At 38.6% G+C, this 25,762-nt stretch overlaps 1 protein-coding gene across 2 annotated transcripts; it reads right to left on the bottom strand.

Moving 5' to 3' along the window:
- Positions 1–1,823: 1,823 nt before the first annotated feature.
- LOC124172429 (zinc finger protein 271-like) lies at positions 1,824–25,513 on the bottom strand. 2 transcript variants are annotated; one of them, XM_046551868.1, is made up of 5 exons: positions 25,426–25,513; positions 24,580–24,699; positions 12,058–12,189; positions 8,222–8,285; positions 1,824–4,888 (listed from the first exon to the last, which is right to left on the bottom strand). In XM_046551868.1, exons 1-5 carry the CDS (start codon positions 25,480–25,482, stop codon positions 2,910–2,912), a joined length of 2,352 nt encoding a protein of 783 aa, XP_046407824.1. In that variant the 5' UTR covers positions 25,483–25,513; the 3' UTR covers positions 1,824–2,909. The 2 variants fall into 2 exon arrangements, with proteins under 2 accessions (XP_046407824.1, XP_046407825.1); XM_046551869.1 differs by having other exon boundaries at positions 12,058–12,183.
- Between the last annotated feature and the right edge of the window lie 249 nt (positions 25,514–25,762).

Below are 25,762 nucleotides of genomic sequence, written 5' to 3'. Positions count from 1 at the left end.
GCCAAATCACGGCATTTACAGAGGCTATGTGTATTATTTAGTTGGCCTATCTTGCCCAGGGATAGGCTCATATCTGCTCGAATCACTGCCGCCTTTTCTCCACGACTGCTTATTCGACATATAAACTTGCTTATGTCGCTGCTAAATTTTATGACTAAATGTCAACACAACATCTGCATCCCCGGCGGACGCAGTCGGTGGCTGTAAACCTGACACTGGGGGAGCGTCAAAATTTTTCTGCCACTGTGTGCGGATATGAGCGGGGAAGATATTTTTCCATCGACCCCGGGCGTGTGTCTAGCAGGTGGTGGACCCTCATAATCTGGGACTGCTCACCCTTACCCCTAACGACAGATCACGAATGTAATATGTCCTTGGTAATTACACAGAGACTGAAGACCCACCACCAAAAGCATAAAAAGTAGATACCAATGCGTTGACATAAGTTTCCCCGGCTAATGTACAACAGCAAGATAAATAAATTCCTAGGAAATGCAAGGATTCGTTGGAATGGTTTTCATCGTGAATGCGCCGCGGAGAGCAGGGAGCTTCCTTTCTCTCCAAGAAAAGATAATCCGGAAAGCGCTCTCTGCAGGTGTGTGTCAATTATTTTTATTTAAGTTTTTTTTTCTTAATATATTGATAACTTTCATCTCGTATTTGTCCTTAAGGTTGATCTTATTCTTTCATATTTCCTCAAATTATTCTTTACTTTTTTTATCTATATTACCAAAATTGACAGCCGTTCGATATATCGGGTGCCATGCACGTGGGTCAATTCTCGTTGCTAATCTTACAATGGCTGCTCTTATATTTAACCAAAAATGTTTATTTTGGCATAGTAAATTTAATTTTAAATTTTATCTAACGATTGAACGCAAGCATATTGATAGAAACTATCCATTAAAAAGATTTTTTCCTTGGCAATAAATAAATATAAACACCCAATGGCACCTCTAGAGGCGACAATGATGCAAGATTACCCTCAAATGTAACATCATGTAATCTCTATGAGTGGAGAAAGAGGAATACTCTAGTTAACCTAAAATACATTTCTTCATTCTGAAAAGGTATTAAAATGTGAAAGTCGTCTAGACTTTTTCTTTATTTCTCACTGATAAATTTTAAAATCACATATGCGTACAAAGTATCATTAAAATCTAAATATAAAAATGTCAACCTAGATTTGTAGGAGGAACTTATGGCATTCCTCGGCGATAAGATAATGTCAGGATACGCTTAATCTTTTTTATATGCAATCTTTAAATCATGTTTATCTGTCCGCCATGTGTTTCCAGACGGCTGAACGGATTTCGGCAAAAGTTTGTACATAGATGAATCTCTTGCTCACTCACTCCGTAGTACTACTTTTGGTTGCGTCCGACGTGTCCTCTGAATCATTTTCTCATTACCAACCCCTGCAAGTGCGCTCAGCGCCACCTAGCATCCACTCCCCACCCTCTGCTTACTCTCACACCCTCCGATAACATCCCCATGCATTCTGCCAATGTTTGTACACCTTCCACCTCCATTGCTGCCTTTTCTCGCAACTTCACCGTTCTAAGGTTAATGGCCCACGATTATCCTTGCTGTCCATTCTGACAAATCGTGACAAATCGCTCAGCCGCGAGTGGAAACAGAGAAATAGGAATAAAATTGCATATCTTTTAACAATGAAAATAAATAACATGCTGAATTCATTAAATTAACAAACTCGGCCATAAGCCTTTTATTGTGCACTGATATCACATTATTTACAAAATATGGACACAAAAATAATTATTTGAACAAAGAATATTCAAGGAACACATGATTAATTCTAAGAAAATTCGGAACCAATTAGAAGATGCCAATTAAGACTGGACTTAAGGCCAGAAACATTGGAGTGAATACTGTGGACGTGTTTAAACAAAAATGTGTAGCGTAGGCTGCTTCATCCTAATCTGATAGCCTGGGTGTGCCCTTTTCTGCAACTTCTCTTTCAGTATTCATTACGAAAAACCAGGAACACATTACTGGGCACGCATTTCATAGAAACATGTAGATGGCCCATTGACACAATATCATCATTCATTTCTCGTTGTGCCGGCGAAAATTAACGATTACACTTCTCTGTGCAGCTTTGCATGAGGTTTAATTGGAACATTTGTAACATTTATTTAAATTATTCTGTCCGCAAGAAAATGTTGCATGCGTAAACGTGACTTATCAGAGTGAAACCACGCAACATACACAACATGAATAGTCTCTCAATTTGGAGCACGTGTGGAGGTTGGGATTATAAATAACAGGGAAAGATTTGGTGCAAAATACGCAATGATAATAATAATAATAATGCATCACAATTGTACGTTTACACATGTGGTAGTCAGGTCCACAGTTTGCAGTGTTGGACGTGATGCGGACTATGAATAAACAAGGCTGCGCTCACACGTGTGAGCATGTATGTATATTTTTCAAGGTACCCACTCACTGCAAAACACTTCCAACAAATGTTACACTGACAAGGTTTATCTACTGTGTGTGTACGAATGGGTTACTAGGTCGCATCATGGCGTAACAGACTTGCTGCAGACGTCGCAGAAATACAGCAAATCCCGTTTTTTTTGTACAAATGTACTAAGAGGCTCTTTGTCGAGAGGGACATTCAAATTCGCCGCACGAGTATGGTTTCTCCTTCGTGTTGTTTCGCATGTGACTTTTAAGTGAACGACTCTGAGTGAAAGATTATATTTGTGGATTCGACGTGAAAAAGGTCTCTTCTGCGTTCGTTTGCATGTTTCCCACCACATAGCTTCTTCTGTGAAAAGAATTTTCGCACACTCTGCACGACTAAGGCTTCTCTCTCGAGTGTATACGAAAATGTGTCACGAAGTGGTTCTTATCCGAGAAGACTTTTCACACTCGTGTCATGATTTAATGCCTTTCTCCCCCATATGCAAACGCATGTGACTGTCGAGAGAACATCTCTTTGTGAAATGCTTGCAGCAAATGCTACAAGAATGAAGTTTCTCTCCCGTGTGTGTTCGAATGTGTGAGGTGAGGCGACTTTTCCTAGCGAAAGACTTTTCACACACATTGCATATAAAAGGCTTCTCTCCCGAGTGTTGTCGCAAGTGATTGTCGAGAGTACTCTTCTGAGTGAAACACTCGCGGCAAATGCTACAAGAATACGGTTTATCCCCTGTATGCGTACGAATATGTCTAACTAAGCTACTCATATCCGAGAAAGACTTTTCACACACGTTGCATGAAAAAGGCTTCTCTTCCGTGTGTGTTCGCAAGTGACTGTCGAGAATACTCTTCTGAGTGAAACACTTGCCGCAAATGCTACAAGAATACGGTTTATCCCCCGTGTGAGTACGAATATGTCTAACTAAGTGGCTCTTCTCCGAGAAAGACTTTTCACACTCATTGCATGAAAAAGGCTTCTCCCCCGTATGTGTTCGCATGTGACTGTCGAGATGACATCTCTGAGTGAAAGATTTCTCGCAGATTCTGCACGAAAAACTTTTCTCTCCCGTATGCGTACGTACATGTCTAACTAAGTCACCCTTAACCGAGAAAGACTTTTCACACTCGTCGCAAGAAAACGGTTTCTCTCCCGCATGCCTACGTACATGTGCATTTAAGTGGCTCTTATCCGAGAAAGACATTTCACACACGTCGCAAGAAAATGGTTTCTCTCCCGTGTGCGTGCGCACATGTCTAACTAAGTTGCTCTTAATCGAAAAAGACTTTTCACACACGTTGCATGAAAAAGGCCTTTCTCCTGTGTGGGTACGTACGTGTGCGTAGAGATTGTCTTTCCTAGAGAAGAACTTGCCGCAGACCTTACACATAAAAGGCTTCTCTACTGCGTGTGTTCGCGAGTGAATGTCGAGATGACCTCTATGAGTAAAATACTTGCAGCAAGTGCTACAAGAATACGATTTTTCTCCTGCGTGTGTATGTTTGTGTACGGTGAGGTCCCTTTTATGAGTGAAGGACTCAGTGCACTCGCTGCATGAATATGGTCTCTCTCCCTTTCTCAAACCCACGTGATTGCGTAGATTTCTAATGCTAGATGACTTTGAAGATAAACTTTGTGTAGTTGATTTCTCTCCTAGAGTGAAACTTGTCAATCGTCTTATATTTTTCTCATCCCCTTTTCCTCCACTGGCTTCCTTGATGAGCACATTTTCTTTTGGCATGGGCTCTAGTCTTTTCCTCTCCTGCTCACTTAAAGCCTTTGAGGCGGTAGGCTCGCAAGAACTGCTGTGTCCGCTTGATGGAAGTGCTTCCAGAGACACATCTACGATTGATGATTCTGCTGCAGCATCAAAATTATGAGCAACAGAATGAATTGTCATGTGTCTAATTAGCTCATTTTTCATTTCGAACACATCACTGCAGTAGAAGCAATGATATGAATCTTCGTTTGAACTGTAACTGTTCCCTGGATTTTTGATCAAGCAAGTATCTATCTCCTCATTGCCTCCCATGATGGTATCACAATCACTTCTGTTGTTTCCCCTAATTCTGATAAACCTAAGGCTCTGCGAGGTATTTGGTGCGTCACAACCACTTTTCTCCCCTACAACAGCCATTGCGGCTCCAACTCTGCTGCTTTTAAGTGATTCAATGTCTTTGGTATTACATTGTCTGTCATCAGGAATTGAGCAACTTGATATCTCATCAGTTTCAGAAGCACCACATTTTTCCAAGTCTCTATCTATCAGATTTTTCTCTATCTCTTCATGGGATGTTCCAGCCTTGGAATCAATTTGTGCCACCAAAAGTGTGGGACCAATGCATTCATCAATTGAATGATTCCTTAGATTGCCTTCTGCAAGCAGATATGAAGTTGATGTTGTTTGCTCGGGCATTTCTTCGGCAGCCGGGACCCCTGGAAGAAAATTTCAAATAGCAACTAACACCGTCAAACATGAAATTAAAACTACAACATCTTCTATTTAAAATCCATTGAATGGATAGAAAAATGCACAAACAGGTGGTACAATTGCTGCCCAAGTTGGACTTAAACTTGGAGACTCGATATAAATGAATGGAGGGGAAAAGAACGCAGCATAAAAATGACGAGGGCAACAAGGGTGTAGTAGAACAAAAAAGACGAAATCATGGGTTAAAATGATACGTATACAAATAATCAAGCATACACATACGCATCACACACATGACTTCCAATTGCAGAAAAAGAATTAAATTAGACCCCTTTCAGAATTGGTCCTTTAAGAAGGGAAAAATATTTTTTTTAATCGAATATTTAATGATTGGTGAATATTTTCTAAATTAAAAAGGTTCCTAACAATGGTAATCACAATCAAATTTGTGGTACTACAGATGAGTATCTAGAAAAATTATTTTGAAAATTTCCTGGATTAGTTTTCATAGAGGTAATTAAAAATTTAAATATAAAAGCAATGAAGAAAGAGCCAAAAGAAACTCCCTTGAGTGAAATATACCCAACTGTCATGAGATAAGCTATGGTTTGGAGCGGCACTGGGGGCATATATTCCAAATATTGCACGCAAGCCTGAGCTCTTATTTGTGTTGGGATAGTAGCATTTCCACTCTTTTTCATTATATGCAGTTTAATCATTTCCCAGGCTTTCTTCTGCAGAAAACCACTCCTAAAAACTTGAGAAGATATTTAATGAACCTTTAAAATGCCAAGGGCAATGGAAGCAGAAATTTTCAATAATTAATAAAAAACAATGACCGAAGGCTGCCATCTTGTATTACGTCCTGCAGTGTAGTTTTTGCACAGAATTGGACGTCCACTACATCAACGTCAATTTTAGTTGTTGTAAGATGTAAGCATATCAGATTTATTTTGGCTATCCCTTTCAGCATCAATGGCATAATCATGACGTATTTTAGAAAGAATAAGGACTAGTTTATTATTTTGGGTCAGTATGACATCGTCAATTCTTCTGGGAACTAAAGAGAGATAAATTCCCTGCTCTGCTTTTGCAAGGGAAAATTTCTCTCCGAATTCCTCTTATTTCTTTTTTTTGCACCAACGTATGTAAGCCTTTTTCTTTCAGCAATTATTTTGGCTAAGGGAAAAATAGATTTTCCTCCCTGTTGTTCATTGTATACATTGATGAACTCTGTTCCCACATAAGCAGTATAACACGTTTATTTACTGACGACCCTGTCATCTATCGCGAAATTAGTGATCATTCAGACTATGAAATTCTATCATTGGACTGAAACAACGTTCATTTGTGGAGGCAAGATAGGGGACTCAAACTTAATCTGAGCAAATGCATGACGGTACATTTCTTGCTCAATTCGTACAGCTATAACCATGTTTATGCAGTCAATGTTATTAACATATAGGCAACATACGAAGTGAAGTACGTGGGAGTTACGATAACCTTGAGCCTATTGTAGGGAACACACATAAGAAATACTTGTGGCATAGCCCGGAAGAAATTGAGATTTGTCAAGCGTATTGTGGGAAGATTTTCAGATGAGAAAGTAAAAGAAAGGTGCTATTTTGCACTCGTCCGACCGCATCTAGATAATGCAACAAACGTATGGGATCCGGCAAAGAAAGACTTAATCAGCGAACTGAAAAAAAACCAAGGAAGGCTGTGTGGTTCGTCAAAAACTGCTACTTTTGTACAGAAAGCATTACTCAGATGTTATGTGAATTGGACTGGGAGCCACTGGAGACTCAAAGGCCACACGCTAGGCTTAGATTTCTTGAACAGTTGAGAATGGATTTCTTTAGAAGCGACACGGAGGACAAAATATTAGAGCCCCACTATATTTCCAGGTCCGATAGAAACGATAAATTAAAAGAGTTGTTTTGCGGAACGGGTAGATATGAGAATTCATTTTTCCCCCGAGCAGTAAAGGATTTTAATAAACGCTAGTCCTAATTCCCATAGAGCATCTCCTTTTTATGTAAGAACAGCGGAAGTCCTAACACCCCCTACCACACGCCTTTCAGGGTATTATGCAGATTGAATGTAGAATTATTTGATTGTTATCAAGAATTCGGCTGTCTCTTAGCCATACTGATTTCATTTCTGGAGCATACCTCTAAATTTAATATTACGTCAACCATATTTTCTCCTCCAAGGAAGCTTCATGCCTAGTTGTCAGTAAAACCTAACAAAGCACCACTGCTAATCCCAAGGACAAAAGGGTGAATAGGAATGCATTCATTTCAAAGATTTTCGCTAATTTTCCCACGAATTGAAAATGGTCCAAAAGCAAAGCTAATTTTTGCCCTCATTTGACCAAGTTCCATATTTACATTTTCAATGAACCCTGAAATTTACTTTTCATACACAATTCTCAAACAAAATGCTCCATTCTGGCTTTTTGGGTATATAATTTTGAGGATTCGCACCGCTTTTCACCGGCATTTCTGGAAAAAAGGTGCGTGGTACTACGAGTAAATTTTTTTCTTTCAATAAACTAGTCTCCAAGCTTGGTTGAAGCAAGGCAGCATTCTTTTTATTCACTTAATATGACTCTTTAACTGTCAAAAATGCCAAATAGAGAAAATAAAGAAAAATTCTTAGCCATTGCTCATTTACATACCCAAAAATTTCAGTGAAACAAAAATATTTTGTTAGGGAAGACCATTAAAAACGGTTCAAATGACTACAAAAAAGGTAAGTAGATATACAAATTCTCCCCTATCCAATTACCACTTAAAATAAAGACAACAGGAAATATGGATGGATGACTAATTCAGGTTCTTCATCCTTCAGAATCAGTCACAATAAGGCCGATTTCAGAAGAGACCACTTTCCACATTCCTACATTCTCCGCATGGAACAAGGAAATCCAGAGTTTTCTCATCTGAAAGTGGTCTGAGTTTCACGACCAGTTGACGCTGTTGATGCTGCAATTCCTGGCCGGTTAGAAATGGGCGCAGTGGAGAACAGCGCATGATTTGACTGGTATGAAGGCATCGGTAGGGACATTAGATTATATTAAAGCACAGCACCTGTGCTTTACTGTCCTGAAAGTCTGAAAGTGACCTAAGCCTTACTGGAATGCAACTATTTGAGGCCCTTAAAAGCACTCATCCATTGCTTCCATTGTGGACTTATGGGACACTGTCAAATTTTCAATAATTGCTCTAGTCACACTAAAAGTTGGCTAAATAATAGCATTTACTTGTATATCCCCCACATTAACATCAATCCCTCCATGTAGAGAGTTATTTGCAACCCGTAAGAGTACTCACCAAATGCAGACTCATGGGCAGTAGCTGAACTCTCAAATGGGTCCCCATCCTCACTTAAAGTAGGCTGGAAGTAATCATCAAGATATTAATCATGCGCAAAAAGAGATTCAGGACTTTTTTTGAAAGGATTGATTTAAACTTTTTTTTGCACCACATTATTACAAAATTTGGAATTCCACACAAATTTTTTCCTTAAGCCGATGTCCCACGGTCAAATTTGCATCAAAATGTTTGTCCAAATATTTTGATGCAAATATTTTGATACAACTGGACTGGGGGTGTCCCACGATGCATCTCATTTTGATCAAAAACAAACGAAAGACGATATTTATGTAAACAATTAGGAAACTTGTGGAGGTGGAGGATTCTTTCTTTTTTAGCAGGCGAAATTGTCTGAACAGGCCTCTTGAACATTAAAGATGCGAAAAAAGAAAACAGATGGAATGCTGAACTTGGCCTTGGCTGGAAAGGGGGTATGAAAGCGTTGGAATAAGCATGCTAAATATGTTGGAGAAGGAGTTGGTCGCCGATGTTACCATTTATTATCGATAATATAATTGACGACAAGTGAGGATATTTTCATGTCCCTTATCAGCAAGGTTGAGGGCAGAATAAAACGCCAGGATACAAACGTGAGGCAGTTTATTCCCGCGAGGAAAATGTTATTAATAAATGATGGACATTGTGGTTGAGGAGATGTTATGAATAGTGCTGTAAGCGTGCATTTAAATCACATTTTTCTCTCCTAATCTATCAGTTTCTAAAATAAGGTTCTTATCCTATAATCATAGTAATAGAAATGGGCAGCTGTAGTGTTCCACAGGTACAATCGTCAGTTCATATTAGTCATTTCTCCAGCTGCTCGCTCGCATTGTATGCCTTCCACAAAGCGTAAAATTCGGCCTCGATACCTTAAGTAAATCTTTTAATATTTCCAAAACATCCCTCCTGGTAATGCGATTCTAAATATCGCTTCCTTTCTATTAAAGATCAACTAATTATTACGGATTTCCTAGTTGAGAGCTTCCATCGCCTATCACTAAGACAAATTTTTGCTCATATTTACCTTTAGGGCCACACCAGGCGATGAAATAGACAATCACGAACGTATACATATATTTGAAATAATGTTTTGTGAATTCACTTCGTAGTATGGTGATATTATAAATTTAAAACTAAACCTTTTAGTATTCAATACAATACTAATTAAAAAACTCAACCGGTTTCGATCTTTTCAGGTGTTTATCTAGAGGTTTACGATTACGATAACGACCTGAAAAGGTGGATACTGTGTGGAATACAACAAAGTTTATTTTTTTGTCCATAATATACATAATTATTAATTAAAATACCCATGCAGACGATAAATAAGTTTAACCTATTTGGCCTGTGTGTCAGCGCTTGCCAATGCTTTTTTGTCAAAGGCCCTGTGATTGGTTGGTTTCATCCAATTGGATGAAAAATTAGAACCTGTCCTATCCATTTGTACAAATCGGTGATTTGTACAAACGATAGGACCAAAAGCCAGTTGGACAAAATTTTGACCGTGGGACAGGGTGCGCGTCAGTTGCATCAAATTTTGATGCAAATATTTTGATGCAAATTTGACTGTGGGACATCGGCTTTACAAAATAAAAATATTTGCAACACTTCAGGGAATAATATATTATTCCATTTTTTTCAACATGTAAACAGTCTTTGATTTATGTTCCGCCTGCATTGTGATATTATCTTCATTAGATAGCTCTGTAATGGATGCAATTTAGTTCATGCGATACCATATAATAATTAAGGTTTCTTTGGCAATGAATAAACTGATATTACATAATGGAAACTAGGCATCTGAATGAAAAAATGGGATAAAATCTGACACTGCATTGCAGAAAAAGATTTCTACATAGAAAACTACGAGGGTCGTTTTTAAAGTAACTACCATTTTGACATTAAAAAACAAGAAGTAAATTTTTTTTCAAAAATAATTTATTCACTTGAAAAGCCATACTATAATTTTCTATATAATTCCCAATGCTATTGCGGCATTGATCGTATCTTGGGACCAGCTTTTGTATGCCATTGTTAAACACGCTTGACGCCTAATTAGACAATCACTGCTTCACGGTCGTTTTCACTTCATCATCATCGGAATGGTGCAGATCCGCCAGATGCTTCTTCAAGTACAAAAGCAAATGTTTGCTCGGCACTAGAACGGGACTGTATGGAGGGTGGTTTAATTGTTCCCAGCCAAAAGAAGTGATAAGGTCTTGAGTTCGATTTGCTGTGTGTGGACGGGCATTATCATGGAGCAAAACGACTTATGCACTCAGCATGCCACGCCTTTTGTTTTGAATAGCGCAGCGCAATTTTTGTACAGTCGCACAGTACGCTGCTGCATTTATTGTGTCGCTGCAAGTAAAAAAAAATCCACTAGCAACACACCCTTAATGGCAGGACAGCGCCATTCCGATGATGAGGAAGTGAAAACGACTGTGAAACAGTGGTTGTCTAATCAGGCGGCAAGCTTCTTTGACGATGGCATACAAAAGCTGGTCCCAAGATACGATAAATGCCTAAATAATAATGGGAATTATGTAGAAATGTAGAGTAAAGTATGGCCTTACAAGTGAATAAATTAATTTTGAAAAAAAAATTACTTGTTTTTTTATGTCGAAACGGTACTTACTTTAAAAACACCCCTTGTAAAATTTTCAGTGAATATCATGGAAATAATGATGAACAGCTGACATTTGTAAAATGAAAAGTATAAACAAATTTTGAAAAGTGCTACATGTAAACATCAAACCTAGGACATTAACACCGGGCTACCGCTCCTACTTGAAGGGAGACCATTTCTATGGGATCATATTAGGTATATAAATGTTGAACTGCATTCCACTTTAAAAACCATTAGTTGTATAACCTAATATGGGAGGAGATTTGTGGACAGCTCCCAATGAACTACAACACTACAGAGTTTGATTGAAATGTGAGACCTGATTTTCTTAATGAGCAATGAATTATCAGTCCTGGGATTTCATATTGTTAAATAAACGTCTTCATGAGGCATGATTTATTGGTCACAGGATAGTTTATAGTAATATAAATATCATATTGATATTTGATTCATCGGTACCAAGATTTAACATAAAAATATGAGGCAAGAAAACTACAACAATTAGATACAAAATAAAGAGAAAAATATGACTTACTTTCAGATAAGAATATGTACTTGTTCCCGTTATAAGTAACTTTGAATCAAATAGGTAAGACTGCCTGTAAATACTTTTACCTCAGCGTAAATAAGATTATAGGAATTTGAAGAAGGGTCACTATACTTCCAATAAACAGTAGCATAAACATGCCAAACACTGTTACCTCATGGCCAATACATGCCAACTTCCTTTTGTGTGCTATTAAACGCCAACCATGTGCAGGTCAATAACAAGCATCTATGTGAGGCATTTGACACCAAAATAATGGGTAGCTTCTGACAATCACAGGTAATTTATGTCATCATGTGAAAAAGAGCAAACACATGAAACACTATGGGCCACCAAGGAGCCCCACATCCCCACTGGAGGGCTAATAAGGTTTAGTTTATCCATCCCAGGATTTTATAAGGCAATAAAACTACAATAAAAATGTACAACATGAAAAGGAAAAAACCACTTTTTTAAGATGAGAAAACTTATTCGAGTAATTAGCAACTTTCAATCAAATGGTTTACCTTTAAAGCTGTGTAAAAATCTAAATGTCCTAGCATTTTCCTTGATTAACATTTCTGCCCACAATCTCTTCCAACAATTCATCAAATTGCATAGCAATAATTGCACACATACCTGGGCATTCTCCTCAGGAGATGGTTCCTCCTTTGCCCCGACCAGCGTCCAGTCCAGGTGTGCCACCATGGCTCCCATGCCCTGAGCTTCCACCTTTTCACCTTGGGAAGCAGTTAAGGTATTGGGCTGCAACTTAAACCCCAATCATCATCATTAATGATTGATAGAAGAAATATTAAAACAAAACTTTTGAGCATTCCTCATACGAAAAAAATTAAAGTTAGTTTCAAATGGATATATTCTTCATACTACCTGCAAGCTGCCTTAAGGTAATTAATGCTAGGACTTTATAATATTTTTTTTAAATACCACTTTACTATATAACTATTACTTCTTATTTTGATCGCAAAATCCCTGCAAAAGCCACCTGATGATCCACAGGCCAATCGTTTCTGGAGATGCAGAACCCCAGATAAAATCTTATTCGTGACTGTAACTTATTTTACGAAAGAACTTTGCATGAGAATCCAGAGCTAATAGGTGATAATGTACATTCATGGAAAATAAATAGGGTCAATAATGGAGGATAAATTTAGTGTACATTTTGGTTTGCAATTCAGTTTTAGAGACATCAAACCTTTTGAGTAATAAATTAAACTTACTCAGACAAGATATAACAGAAGGCCATTCTGAGTTAACAAAAAAGAGAAATCTGTATATAAACTCCTTATATGACACAGCTTGCATAGCTTCAATGGGAAAATGTGAAGGTTCATATACTCTGCATGGACAACTGATAAGTAGGGATGGGAAAATTTAGCCATCATGAATTTTGAGGATTTAGACACAAAGTGTCCTGGTAGAGGTAACGCGTTACAAAATACCCCAAAGTGACTGGGAAAATGACTTATGAACTCACGAAATGTCGCAAATTGTGTCCCAAAATACGAATTTTTATTTTTTTGGGGAAAATTTTGAAACTATAATTTCAAACACAGGAAAAAGCATTACATTACACAGAATGATTTCAATTCTATTAAAATTAACACAAGTGCGAGTATTCCTTAGGTATGTGGACAAGTGTAGTTCCAAAGAGCATCACTAATGTTGCGATACAATCGCGGGAGGATGGCATCGCGTGTTTTCGATTTGCTGCAATACTAGGCAATATATGGCAATCTCCCATCCTTACTCTGAGGGAATAACCGTCTTTATGCTCTCTGAGTTGAACAACATAAGAGCAATATATGCAATTTTTTCTTATCAACATCATCAATGGAATATTATATTAGTAGAGGAATCTGAAGCATGCCCCTAGAACTGTTGTCATTCCGTGAGCATAAAAATCAGATTTCAGTGGTAAATTCTGAGTAGAACTGTCCGCTAGCCCGGCGCTAGCCTGATGAATGCACCCATGGACTGCACGTGCCTGAATATCTACTGTTTGGATCTCTACCTTTTAGCTATGTCTGTCAAATAACTGATTTTTCAGTGGCAATTGTTAAATATTGCTGCTGGTGTCTCAGAGATTCTAGTTATTTTGACGAGTTATTGTAGTGCCGAATGAAAAATTAATAAAAGGGACAGGGCTTTTCAGTATCAAAAGGATGGATTTTATTGTATCGATAAAAGTATGGTAATGTTCAAATTCTGTAATTGTCAGGTAGCTTGGGAAAGGAAAGACTCGATTGAAAAAGATTGGAAATCTTCGAAGCATCTAACTGCTGCAAAATTTGGTAGGTAAGGCTATTCTTTAAAGTTAAAAACATCAATCTCTATCTGCATCAACTGCTGCCATGAAAAACCAAATTTATCATCATTTTGGAAAGTGGGTAGTATGAAACTTTCTCAAAGCTGACATTGTTCTCTACAAATTGGAAAATGAGCACATGAAGTCATTTTTGAATGACAGGAATAGAAGGATCAACAACTTTCCTATTTCAATATGGTGATTTATTGAGACCGACCATGGTTTCATTGCAGCGTAAAATTATCAAGGTTGCTGTAACGAAACCATGGTTGGTCTCAAAGAATTACCATGTGAAAATAGCAAAATTGTTGATCCTTCTATTCCTGCGATTATGGATTTCCACAAAGTTACACCCGCTACTGTCAATTATTTTTGATTGAATTCGTTGAGGGCAAGTATACGAGAACAGCAGCTTTTTGTTAATTAAGTCAAAGCATTCTAATCCTTTCCATAGTCATAGGAAAACTAACATTTTATTTACCGCTGTGAATAATTTTACCTCGCTACTGGTGCTGGAGAAATTACCTACATTTGCCCACTAAGGGACAAATATATTCCTGATCTAAAATACAACACAAAGACTCAACTGAAGGACAAGTAGCTGATAGTTTTTTGTGATATAACAATGGACAAGAGAGAAAAAATGTTTTTGTGATCTTGCTAAAAATTGTTGAACTGCTTGATAGTGCATTGAACATAGTAGTTGGTAAAGTGTGTACCTTGGAAACAGCTAATTCAAAAACATGTTGAAGAGAAATTTTAGACACACTGAAGAAGTATGAAACACCACTCGATTGTGTAACAGCATTAGTGTCCGACTCTGCTCGCTACATGACAAAATGTTTTCATGCAATGGAGGATTTGTTGTCAGACAATGTTCTGATAATTCAGTGCTGGGCCCATAACCTTAATTTAGTACTGTATACTCTTGTGAAAGATCTGCAAATTTGCATCAAGCAGTATCCAAAGTGAAGATGGCATTCCTTAACACATGAAAAAGGAAGCACCTTTATAGAAAACATATCTGAATACAGCCTACCCCGAATCAGCAAGTGCCACTATTTCCTCAACCAATTTTAACCAGGTGGAGCTGCTAGTATGAATCAGTGGCATATCTTGCAACACATGCAAAAGGACATTGTACGGTTTATGCACAGTAAGGACATGACAAGAGATAATGCTGGGTTGATTTTATCTGTAGTATTTCATAAGAAGATTAGGAAGCAATCCAAATACAGGCTATGTTCATCACAGAATATGGCAAACACTTTGTTGAAATGACCACACTTCTGGAAGGACACTCACAGCCACCTGTACCTATTCTAGATGGGCAGCTTAGGGGAATTCAGCAAGCACTTGAAGTCATTGCATGAAGGAGTTAGGGGAGCAATGTTATTAAACTGCTAGAGGATTGCGGAAGGACAGTAAGTAGGGGAAAATGAGTGCAGTCCTGTCCAGTGCAGCTTCCCATGCTGTAACCAAGCCACTGGAGTTACGGGCTAATGATCCCACTTCACAGTTTTGTAAGTAAATCAATGTATTTGACCCGGCTGAAATAATACAAATGATTATCACTGAAGAACTTGAGCAGAAAATTAAGAGAATAAGTTTGTGTTCCAAACTGGATGATATTGATGTAATGCCATGTTACAAAGAACTGAAATCTTCTGTGAAGAATCCTGTAACTGGAAAGCTAAAGGTAGATGTTACAGCAGTATTGCTAGGGATGTCACTAACATTTCCAACATTTAGTGCAGCTGTGTTGAAATCGATTTGGATTTCTTGAGCAAATGTCGACTGTGAACGGTTCTTTTCTACATAAACAAGAGTGCTGGGTGATAGGCGTCATCATTTAGCTCAAGAGAAACTAGAACTTTTTATTGAAGTATACTTTGAAGGTTGAAAGAAACAAAATATAGTAGATCATATTGTGTAAGTATGCAAAATGTTGAGTGGCATTGACTCTCAGCTATCCTGGAGGCTTGATTTGACTCTACAGTATGTTATTCTAGATCAAGTGGGATTTGTAAAAGAAGTAATTTAGACTAAAATTTACATATTAGAAATAATTAAAACTTACTAACCACACTAAACAGAATGCAATTTTTACACATGTCACATTCCCCATTTCACTACCGACAGGTATTACAACGTACTTTTCAACTGAGATCCACTTTCGCGGTTACACCACTGAGGTGATTGTCTGCAGTCATGACATAGCTACAAGGGAAGTGTCACATAACCGAGATATATTTGGTTAACCTATGATACTGACCCTTTTCTAGGTTTCGAAATAAAAAATAATGTAAGTATATATTTAAACTTGCAGTTTTTGAGAAAACACCAAAATGTCTATTTGAAAGAACCGAATTTCCAATTTCAAAGTGCAGCTTTTCTCCCTCTCAAACCTCCAAAAATTCCTATCCCTACCCATAAGTGGTGTTTTCTTGAGATATTTTTACATCCAGGGACTAAATAAAAATTTGCAATGCAATTTAAGTAGAACATCATTAGTTTTCCAGGAAATAACTGAACCATTTACAACTTATTTGCTGAAAAGGTATAAGACAATGCTTTCAAACAGTGAAGTTGTTTCAGGTAGAAAAGGAATATATCCATGATAAAAAATAACAAGCAAATGATAACGTCACCACTTTGAAGTATAAATCAACTACTTACCATGGCTTCAATAATATGTGATTTTCATGTTTCATAACCTTACAAACAGACTTATATGCTAAGCTACACAAAGCAGAGTAACAAGTTCATTTATAAGCCACATAAAGTCTAGCTACCATTGATGGAAGAAGCAAGAAAGAAATAGACATTGGAATAGTAAAGGCACAAGGAGCATTCTACAAAAAAGAATGTTCTACTCACAACTGAGAATACAAATACAGAGGTAAGGAAACAATGCATCAGATTCTGAGTATGGAACATACTTATAATTGGTGGCTTCAAAATTTACAGCTGCAGAACAGTAAAGAGATAATCGTGAGTTTAAACTTCCATGCAACATTCCTTTGATGATCTCTATTTTCAAAGTAATTCACCTCTTTCAATTTCTCTTCTAGGTAAATGGTTTTTCATGATAACTTCTTGATTTTTCTACCCGCATTCCTATATTTGGCCATTGTTCTCTTGGTTTTCCCTCTGTATGGATCTATCAAAATCACCTAATGCAGCACTGTATTCCTGTGACACAGAGGGCCAACGACTGCTGGGAGGGAATGATGCGATTGTGTTTGAAACTAATGCAGACCCTTTATGTGTTGATACTATTCATATGCAACTCAGCCACCACTCCATTTCTCCTGCGTAAATACCAATGACCTCGAAGTCTTTAGCATAGATTCTCTACCTGGAAGTCAATCGCCTGATAACCTATGATGGCAAAAATTACATCTCATACCGTATTGCTTAAAAAAACTCATTTCCACTAGCTCCACGCATAATTAATGATCTAAATTAACTATTGTCAGTCTGTTAAGGAGTGGAGATAAATTACTTTGGTAGGCCGACTATCTAAATCCAATGATGAGTAATGCTTTTGTCCATTGCATAGCAATGGTTTTTGTTTAATAAATAAACAAAGAAGATTTGAGGCAAGCACTATTAGTAAAATGCGTAAAATGATATCACTTTCGTGAGCACCGAGTGCAAGTTCACGAGTTATCATGAGAGCGATAAAGTTTTTTGATTAGGCTATACCGGATTACGATGTTTCCCCAAGGAATGTATTTGCGCTACATCGAAATTGCGCTATACGAGGCATGGGTATACATCCATCTGAACCACAAATTATCTATGGCAGTGGCAACATACCACTGGCAATACCATTAGAACATTACCAATTCATTTACCTTGTATATTTTTGGGACACAACCTGCAGAAAAAAATGAAAGAAATCAGTGGCGCGGGGAAAAATCCGACCTTATGCAACCAGCATCACATATCTATCCCGCTGTGCAGTAGGGCGGATCGCAAAAATCGATTTTTTTCAAATCCATCTGGCCCAATGAAAAAAAGTTGTGGGACCGATCAAAAATAAGGCCTGAAAATTTTCAGACCTGTACGTGAACCCCTGACCCTCGCTCAAATGCAATTTAGGGGGGGAAGGTCAAAATTCGAAAAATATAATATTTATGGTCACTCCCTATAGATTTTGCCGAGTTACTGCCCTTCTAGGGCGAACATTTCGTGCATTTTGACGTATCTGCCACCGTTTAGCCACAAAATGCCTAATTTGAGTCCGCGTCCGCGAAGAAAATATTCCAACGCCCACGCAGCGTCGCGGATACCAGAGCCGCAGGCCGATCCCTTCCCCTCCACGCTCGCTTCTCCCCCTCCTACGCCTCTAATACAGCAAAATTCCTTCCGCGCATGCTGCTAGGAGGTCGTTTATCTTTGATAATATAAATCAGAAGATGGTAGAAGGTAAAAAACGATGCGTAGTGAGACGACTTGTCCCTTATTTGGCGCCTCGTCGGCGTTAAACAAATCGATGTTACCAACTTTTAGAGAAGTGATGAAATATTTTTAGATCTGCGCACGCAGGAAAGGAGACTACCATCTATGAAGACGCCTCTCGAGTGGCTATGAAAGTTTGGGAACTTAGGCTATGCACTTATATTCCGGTATTGTCCGACAGCTATGACTAAACGGATGAATAAGGGTGAAGGCCGCCGGCGTAACCTCCCCGCTCCCCTCTCGAACGCCCCAGATGCACCAAAATTCACACCAAGTGCGTCTTTCTTCGTTAGTCTTACTAATAATTGATGTATCAGCATCGTCCAGTGAGGAACAATCATGAAGGAATTACTCGATTACCTGCTTTCCAGTCTGTATTTCTTAAGTTGGTGTCATTCCTCGTCTTTTGCTGCCTTCAACAATGTTTTGGTAAATTCTTTCGCGAATCTCTCGTCCGTATGTATAATAAAAGGAATATTGAAATTCAAATTTGAACTTTCATCGATAGATTTTTAAATTCCACAGCTCTAAGCTCAGATATATCCGAAGGAACCGGAGTCTCTCTCCAGTATATCATTAGCGGGTAGTCCTTTACGTCGATATTAAAATCCAGCAATTAAAAAAATCTCGGATTGGTCGCCAGACGCATCCTTGCAGAAACGCAAATTGGGTCCCTAGATTACCCTCCCAACGTTTATGTCGCAAATCCAAGTCAACTTAGTGCAATTAGTAAATAGACCACTGTAAGGGATGAAATACGATTTGATGCTTTCCCGGCGAATGATGTGTGTAAACTCTTTTCGGGGTTCAACAAAATTTATCCCTTAGGATGAACCCCCAGTCGGAGCTTGAAATGTTGGCCATTATGGAAAAATTAACCCGGTGGGAATCCCGAGAAGAGTCTACCCACACTGCAAGGGATGTTGTAATTATGCTTATACTTAGCAAAGGGATGATGCCTCCTTTTTGGGCGCTATTCGCTTAGTACCATCATAATCAAATCCTTTTTAATTCTGTGTATCTAATTTTCACTCGGAAAGGAATCGATAATCGCAGATTTTATAACTTTTGCTAATCCTCCGACGAGGGAGGCAAACCTCCAAAAGAGGAACCCTGTTTCTTCAACTAACACCACACATTCCCCTCTAAACTTGTATTGATAAGTCCTCTTCCCTTTTTTCATCAGACAAGAGTATAGTCTTTCATTCCAATAAAATAAGGCCCTTTGATGACCCCTCTCTTTTCTTATTCACAGTAATTAGTATCTTTTTCTGTCTACGTAAGTAATTCTGGTACACTAGCTTTGATGTATCTTACGAAGTTATGACTTTTGCGTCAGGTAAAGTTACGGGAACGATAATTGCTGTTGCTTGGTTCTTGCATATACCTCTTTCACAGTTGGCAGACGCATTTTCCGCGAAGAAGTTCCAATTTGAGGTTATAGTCCTTAATGTTTATTTCATGGGGAAAGTAGAGATATAAATCGGCTAATTTCTCGCCAGTTTAATTTTCTTCGGATGAATAGATGAAGAAAATTTTTGATACTATTTTCCCGTATAAGAATTGACGATGATGACTCAACGCTCTCCTACGATTCCCTTTTTTCCTCAGTTGTAGAGTTTCTTTAGGGTTCAATCCAGCAGCCATTATTTTTCTTTTCGTCAGATTGTCTCTCAAAATACTTCTTCATTGGGGGAACCTTACGTTCCTCAATGCACTTACACGCAAAAATATCGCACAATTTAAAATGTTCCTTTAAAATTGTTTGAGTCTTTACTTCAATAAAACCCTACTTTTGGCAAATGACGATTTTCGTAAGTTTTAGTACTTCCTGTGGTACCGCTAAATCCATTTAGTCACATTCATAATGGAAGAGAAGCACGTCACCATAGTTCGCACACCTTCATAGCCACTCGAGAGGCGTCTTCATAGATGGTAGTCTCCTTTCCTGCGTGCGCAGATCTAAAAATATTTCATCACTTCTCTAAAAGTTGGTAACATCGATTTGTTTAACGCCGACGAGGCGCCAAATAAGGGACAAGTCGTCCCATTACGCATCGTTTTTTACCTTCTACCATCTTCTGATTTATATTATCAAAGATAAACGACCTCCTAGCAGCATGCGCGGAAGGAATTTTGCTGTATTAGAGGCGTAGGAGGGGGAGAAGCGAGCGTGGAGGGGAGGGGATCGGCCTGCGGCTCTGGTATCCGCGACGCTGCGTGGGCGTTGGAATATTTCTTCGCGGACGCGGACTCAAATTAGGCATTTTGTGGCTAAACGGTGGCAGATACGTCAAAATGCACGACATTTTCGCCCTAGAAGTACAGTAACTCGGCAAAATCTATAGGGAGTGACCATAAAATATTATATTTTTCGAATTTTGACCTTCCCCCCCTAAATTGCATTTGAGCGAGGGTCAGGGGTTCACGTACAGGTCTGAAAATTTTCAGGCCTTATTTTTGATCGGTCCCACAACTTTCTTTCATTGGGCCAGATGGATTTGAAAAAAAAATCGATTTTTGCGATCCGCCCTACTGTGCAGTTGACAGGAGAGGGAAAAACGGAAGCCGCACTGGGGGATGATTTTGAGTTTTACATGGTCAGCTTTGAAAGCATTAACATCACTAACAATTGATACCTTTTGGCAATCGACTAACATTGCCGATGCCTAACACTCAATTCAAATATGGTAAAGTAGGTCTAAGATATCCCTCGTCCCCACAGCAAATTCCTCTTCACTTTCATCACAAAATCCAAATCTGCAACATTTTGATTCCTATGAACATCAATCTCTCATAAGGAATGCGAGTTATGTAGTTGAATCTAGCTAGCAGCTACATTATGATGTCATGGTCAATCTGTTTCACTGTACGTTAGTCAATAGTTTTCAGTTTAACACCTTGAGTGCGGCATGACGTGATATCACATCATGGTGCGCTATCCCCAGTGCTGATGACGTGATATCACGTCATGCGTACCCCGAGGGTTCCGGCCCTCTGTAAGAGCTCGGTTCAGTTCTATTATGACATTTTTTGACTCTAAGTTGCTCAGCAGGGATCTAGCAGCGTATTTGTGAACGCCGTTTCAAGCAACCTTTCCTGGGAGGATCGGGAGAAATTTTTTCTTTTATCTTACGGCAAGCCAATTTCCATTCATTTTCCCCCTGTATTTTATGCTATTATTTTTATTTCTTTCTATTAATGTGTGAGGACGACAAATTTTATTTGAGTTATATTTTAAAAATAATATGTATTTACCATCTGGAAATTGATTATGTGTGTTTATCAATTGTTTATAACGTTTTTAAAATATTTACCGAGAATATAGATATTTTTTCCATTCTTCCTTTTTTTAGCTCTCTGCCTTCTCAAGGCGAATGTACACGAAGAACGAATAGCGGGAGCTCCTGGAAGAGATGGGCATCAGGAATTCTCTGAAGACTACGAGATAGAAATTTAGAGAGGAGGAGGGTGGGGAGGAGGTTGAACCCTCACAGTCAGGTACTCCGTTGCCTCCTTCTACGCCCGATCCCTTTATGTCAATCCCTGGCCCATCCCCTTTGTCCTATTCTTTCCCTGAACCCTGTAACAATACCGTCAGTCCTTCTCCATCCCAACGTCCTTTGCGGTGGACCAGTAGTTCAGTGACCCCTCAAAATATCACTTTCATAGAAAACCCAGCTCTCACCATTCCACCCCCTTCCAACGACCCAAGTGTTTTTGCGTCTCCTTTTCCCAGACACCCTCTTTCGTATACAGACATACTTTCTTGTAATCTCCGAAAGAATAGGTTAGGAATTGGAAACAATGACCTATGAAGAGTTTTACCTTCATAGGCCTAATATTTCACAAGGTAGGTATTCCTATAACCAATATATCCGACTAATGGAGCATTGCTATCTTGTTTGAAATGGTTTGCTTTCATGAGTCGCGATTGATTCTTTAGCATTCTTCAAGCACTTCATTTTTCACCGAACACCGGCCAAAATGATTCAGAGCCTGAGTGTTTCCTCTAAAAAATATCCGTCAATTTAGATTCATTTCACTCCTCCATTGATTCCCTAATAATTCCTTCTCGAAACTATGCACGTTTTTTCATGTATCGTGAACCTGCCGAAAAGAGTTCCCTTTATAAATTCCGTCTTTCTGTCATTAGATCCTTTATTCTTCCATCCTGCATTCCTTATCCCAAGCCACTTTTACCATCATTATCTCAATCCCACTTCCCTGAACTCATCTAAGAGGAAGGTGGCAGAAAGAAGTATCGATGGTGCAAGTATTGCACTATTGCGGTGTAGGAAACTCTCGGTCGTAGGAAAGAGACCGCTGATAGCTACACTGGCTGCAAGAATTCTCCTCTTCTCTGTCCCGAGTTTTTTCTTTCTTTCATAAGAAGGCATAAATAGTATTATAGATTTTTGTATCATATATTGCAAATAGCATTATAGGTTAAATATATTGTTATAAAATTTGTGAGAGAGGTATTTCCTACATTGGTAAAACATACATGACTGTACGTAGTTGCATATAATATATAATTTGAAAATGGTCATCATTTCGATTGTATTGAATTTGTTTTGGGTAAATATAATATTTTTTTCATTTCATGTGATTTCATTTTTTCCATATACTAGGGCTGCTTCATAAATAAGAAGTAACTAGAGATATCTAGGCACGATGGAATTAGTTTTTTCCTTGTGTAATTAGAAAGAAAACGTTGATTTCGGTAATCGGGTACGTAATAATGGGCATAGATGCTGAAAATCTATTCCTAGCAATACGTATTACTGAATGGTTTACTCGAATTGATATCATTATGCACCAAATGAAAAAATATCATAGCTGTAAAAATTTACATCATTTTCAGATTTTCGCAGAATATTCGTAGTTAGAACCGCGATACGTGGCCTAAATGAAGATTACTTGTGAGATATTTGCTTGCAAATACTATTAGTTCCAGTTTTTATGTATTAACTTTTAACTCGGTCACATCATATTGGATAAATATGTCATTTGCTTGAGTTCAGAAGATAGTAATGAGGAAGTTATGGGTTGATTATTTCTGTTTCCACATCTATTATTATTTCGGCACCGGAATCTCCACCCCAACGACCCAAAAAGGACACGTGTCAGCCAAATCTTTCCTCATACCTTCCTCATCTTTTTTGATATGCCGATGGCCTTCCCGAAAAAGCTATTCCTAGTTCTTACAAGCGGACCGACTAAATTTTACTATCACCCCTCGCTTCAACTCCGTACCCCCTCCAACCTTAGAACAGCCGGCAGGAGTGATGCACGTCAAGAGACACCTTAACACCGTCGGAAAATAATCTCGAAAGCGGAGTGCCAACCATCTCTAGCACCTGCAGTAAGGGACTACATATAGTATGTGAAAACCATTTTTGTTAAATATCTGATGCTTGCAGTTAGTCGTATGTGAAGAAAGGAATTGGAGCTGAAAACAAGAGACGAGTAAAGGAATTTGTGACGAGAATACTGGCTGCAGAAGAAAATGTAAAAATTATTCAATATTATAGAACCCTACCCCGACACTTAGGATTACTAGTACAAGAAATACGCCGAAATATCTTGCCCAGAATTACCATCACAATCAAACAGCTGTTCACGGTGACTCCTTGTACTTATAACTTGCATTACATTCATCTATGCCAAAAATTTCCCTATGGCAGTGGCAAAATACCAATGGCGATACCAGTAGAACATTACAAATTCATTTTCCTCGTATTTTTTTGGATACATAGCACAGAAAAAAAATTGAAAAACGGTGGCGCGGGAAAAAGCCGACAGTATGCAACCCGCATCACGTTTTTATCCAGCTGTGCAGGTGACGTGATATCACGTCATAAATAAAAAAAATTCATAGCTAACAAATTAGGGCCAAGAAAATTTTTTCATTTTTTTTCCCAGCTCTTTTGGCACCCGTGCATGCGTTTTGCATTAAAAAACGACAGCCGCACCGGGGGTCGATTTTGGGTTTTACATGGTCAGCATTGAAAGTGTTAACTCTCAATTCCTAACATCCCCCCTTCCACTCCATGGTAAACGGAAGTGAAACTGTGTTTGTAAGATCACATAACAAATGACTGCACAGTGCCGAGATGACAGAGAGCTTACTTGATCAATGAGCATAGTTGAGCAGTCACTTTGGCAAAATACACCAAATCTGTTCATTACATTTAATTTAAATGATTCAAACATGAAAGCTCTTCCGTAGTTGTTCATGATTGAACATGCGAGGCACAAGGCAGTACCTTTCTGCTGAGAGGTCATAGGAATAATGCATAAAGGAATGAAATTGTGCCGTAGAAAAATTAAATAACACTTGGCAAAAGTGCACTCACCAGGTCATCAATGGCCAATGGGTCAGAGGCATCACTTGAAATTCCAGCTGGATGTGACGTGTCGAGAACAGGAGAGTTCCCTTCACTCAGAGGGTCTTCACTCTCGTCCTTCACGTGAAACTAGGATAGAATAATGGGCGTCACTCAATAAAAGCAAATCAATAATTCCCTCACTCGATAATGAAAACTCCTCTTTTAATTGAGACCACTCCAGCTGGCCAAAATGCTCATGAGAATCTTGCGACTCACAGATCAAACTCCAGCATATAAACGCTCAACAAGGGAGGGGAGAGCTACACCACCAACATCACATGGTTAGAATGAGAGTATTGGCCACTTACAGTAAGGGCACCACAGTGGGAACGATACATCGATGTTCCACTGTATATTGAATTGTCTTCATCATTTCTTCACCTAGACTTATAAAAAGGATCCACAACAGTTCATGCTGGCTCCTCAGTTGAAATAATGGAGGATGATGGCTTGGAAAAATTGAGGGCAATCATGAGACACAGCCTTGTTATAGCCACCACTAATGGCTTGAACAGAGATTTGACAAGGGTATCCAAAATTATACTCCACGGGATAAGAGACATTTCTATCAACAGATTATCAATGCTGTACAACTGCTATTGACTAGCATGAAAATATTTGTGTGGTTCCACTTCCTGCCTCCTGTGTCACTACTATACAGAACAGCATCTGAAGGTTGCATTAATCCAGTGACTTCCTACAAAAATACTTAAATTTATAACAGACAAACCCCCATTCCTCATACTACCGAGAAATTTGTAAAACTGAAGGTGATTAGACTCAGTGTTCACTGTGAATGAGATTATAACTTACCAACTTATCGTCCCTGGGCAATAAGCAGTCTGGCACAGGAATGTATACTTCAGTCATTTGGGCTGAGCATGCAAACTCTGAAGTGTTTTCAATGACATCTTGAATGCAGTCCTTAGTCTCCACACAAGGCTCCGACTCGTCATCATCTGCCCCTCCTCCTTCAAAACTCTGCAGAAAAAGTAACAGGGATAAACCTTCATCTCTTTAAGACACATACATGGGATACTCAAAGCATTACGGAGAAGAATGTTACACGTATTGCCTCTGCTATCATATAAAAATAGCTTGGTCTCTGAATGCCTGTTAATCAAATACCCAAAAGCTACAGTGCAGACTG

This window comes from Ischnura elegans, assembly GCF_921293095.1.
Source record: "Ischnura elegans chromosome 13 unlocalized genomic scaffold, ioIscEleg1.1 SUPER_13_unloc_1, whole genome shotgun sequence".
Classification (NCBI taxonomy): Eukaryota; Metazoa; Arthropoda; class Insecta; order Odonata; family Coenagrionidae; genus Ischnura; species Ischnura elegans.
This window is presented reverse-complemented; position numbering and strand designations above follow the sequence as displayed.

Coding starts and splice junctions, on each gene's coding strand:
- LOC124172429 (XM_046551868.1), bottom strand. CDS start 25,482: ATGACTGAAGTATACATTCCTGTGCCAGACTGCTTATTGCCCAGGGAC. Junction 24,700..25,425: donor TGCCCAGGGACGATAAGTTG/GTAAGTTATAAT, acceptor ATTCTATCCTAG/TTTCACGTGAAGGACGAGAG. Junction 12,190..24,579: donor CATTGGCCATTGATGACCTG/GTGAGTGCACTT, acceptor TTGGGGTTTAAG/TTGCAGCCCAATACCTTAAC.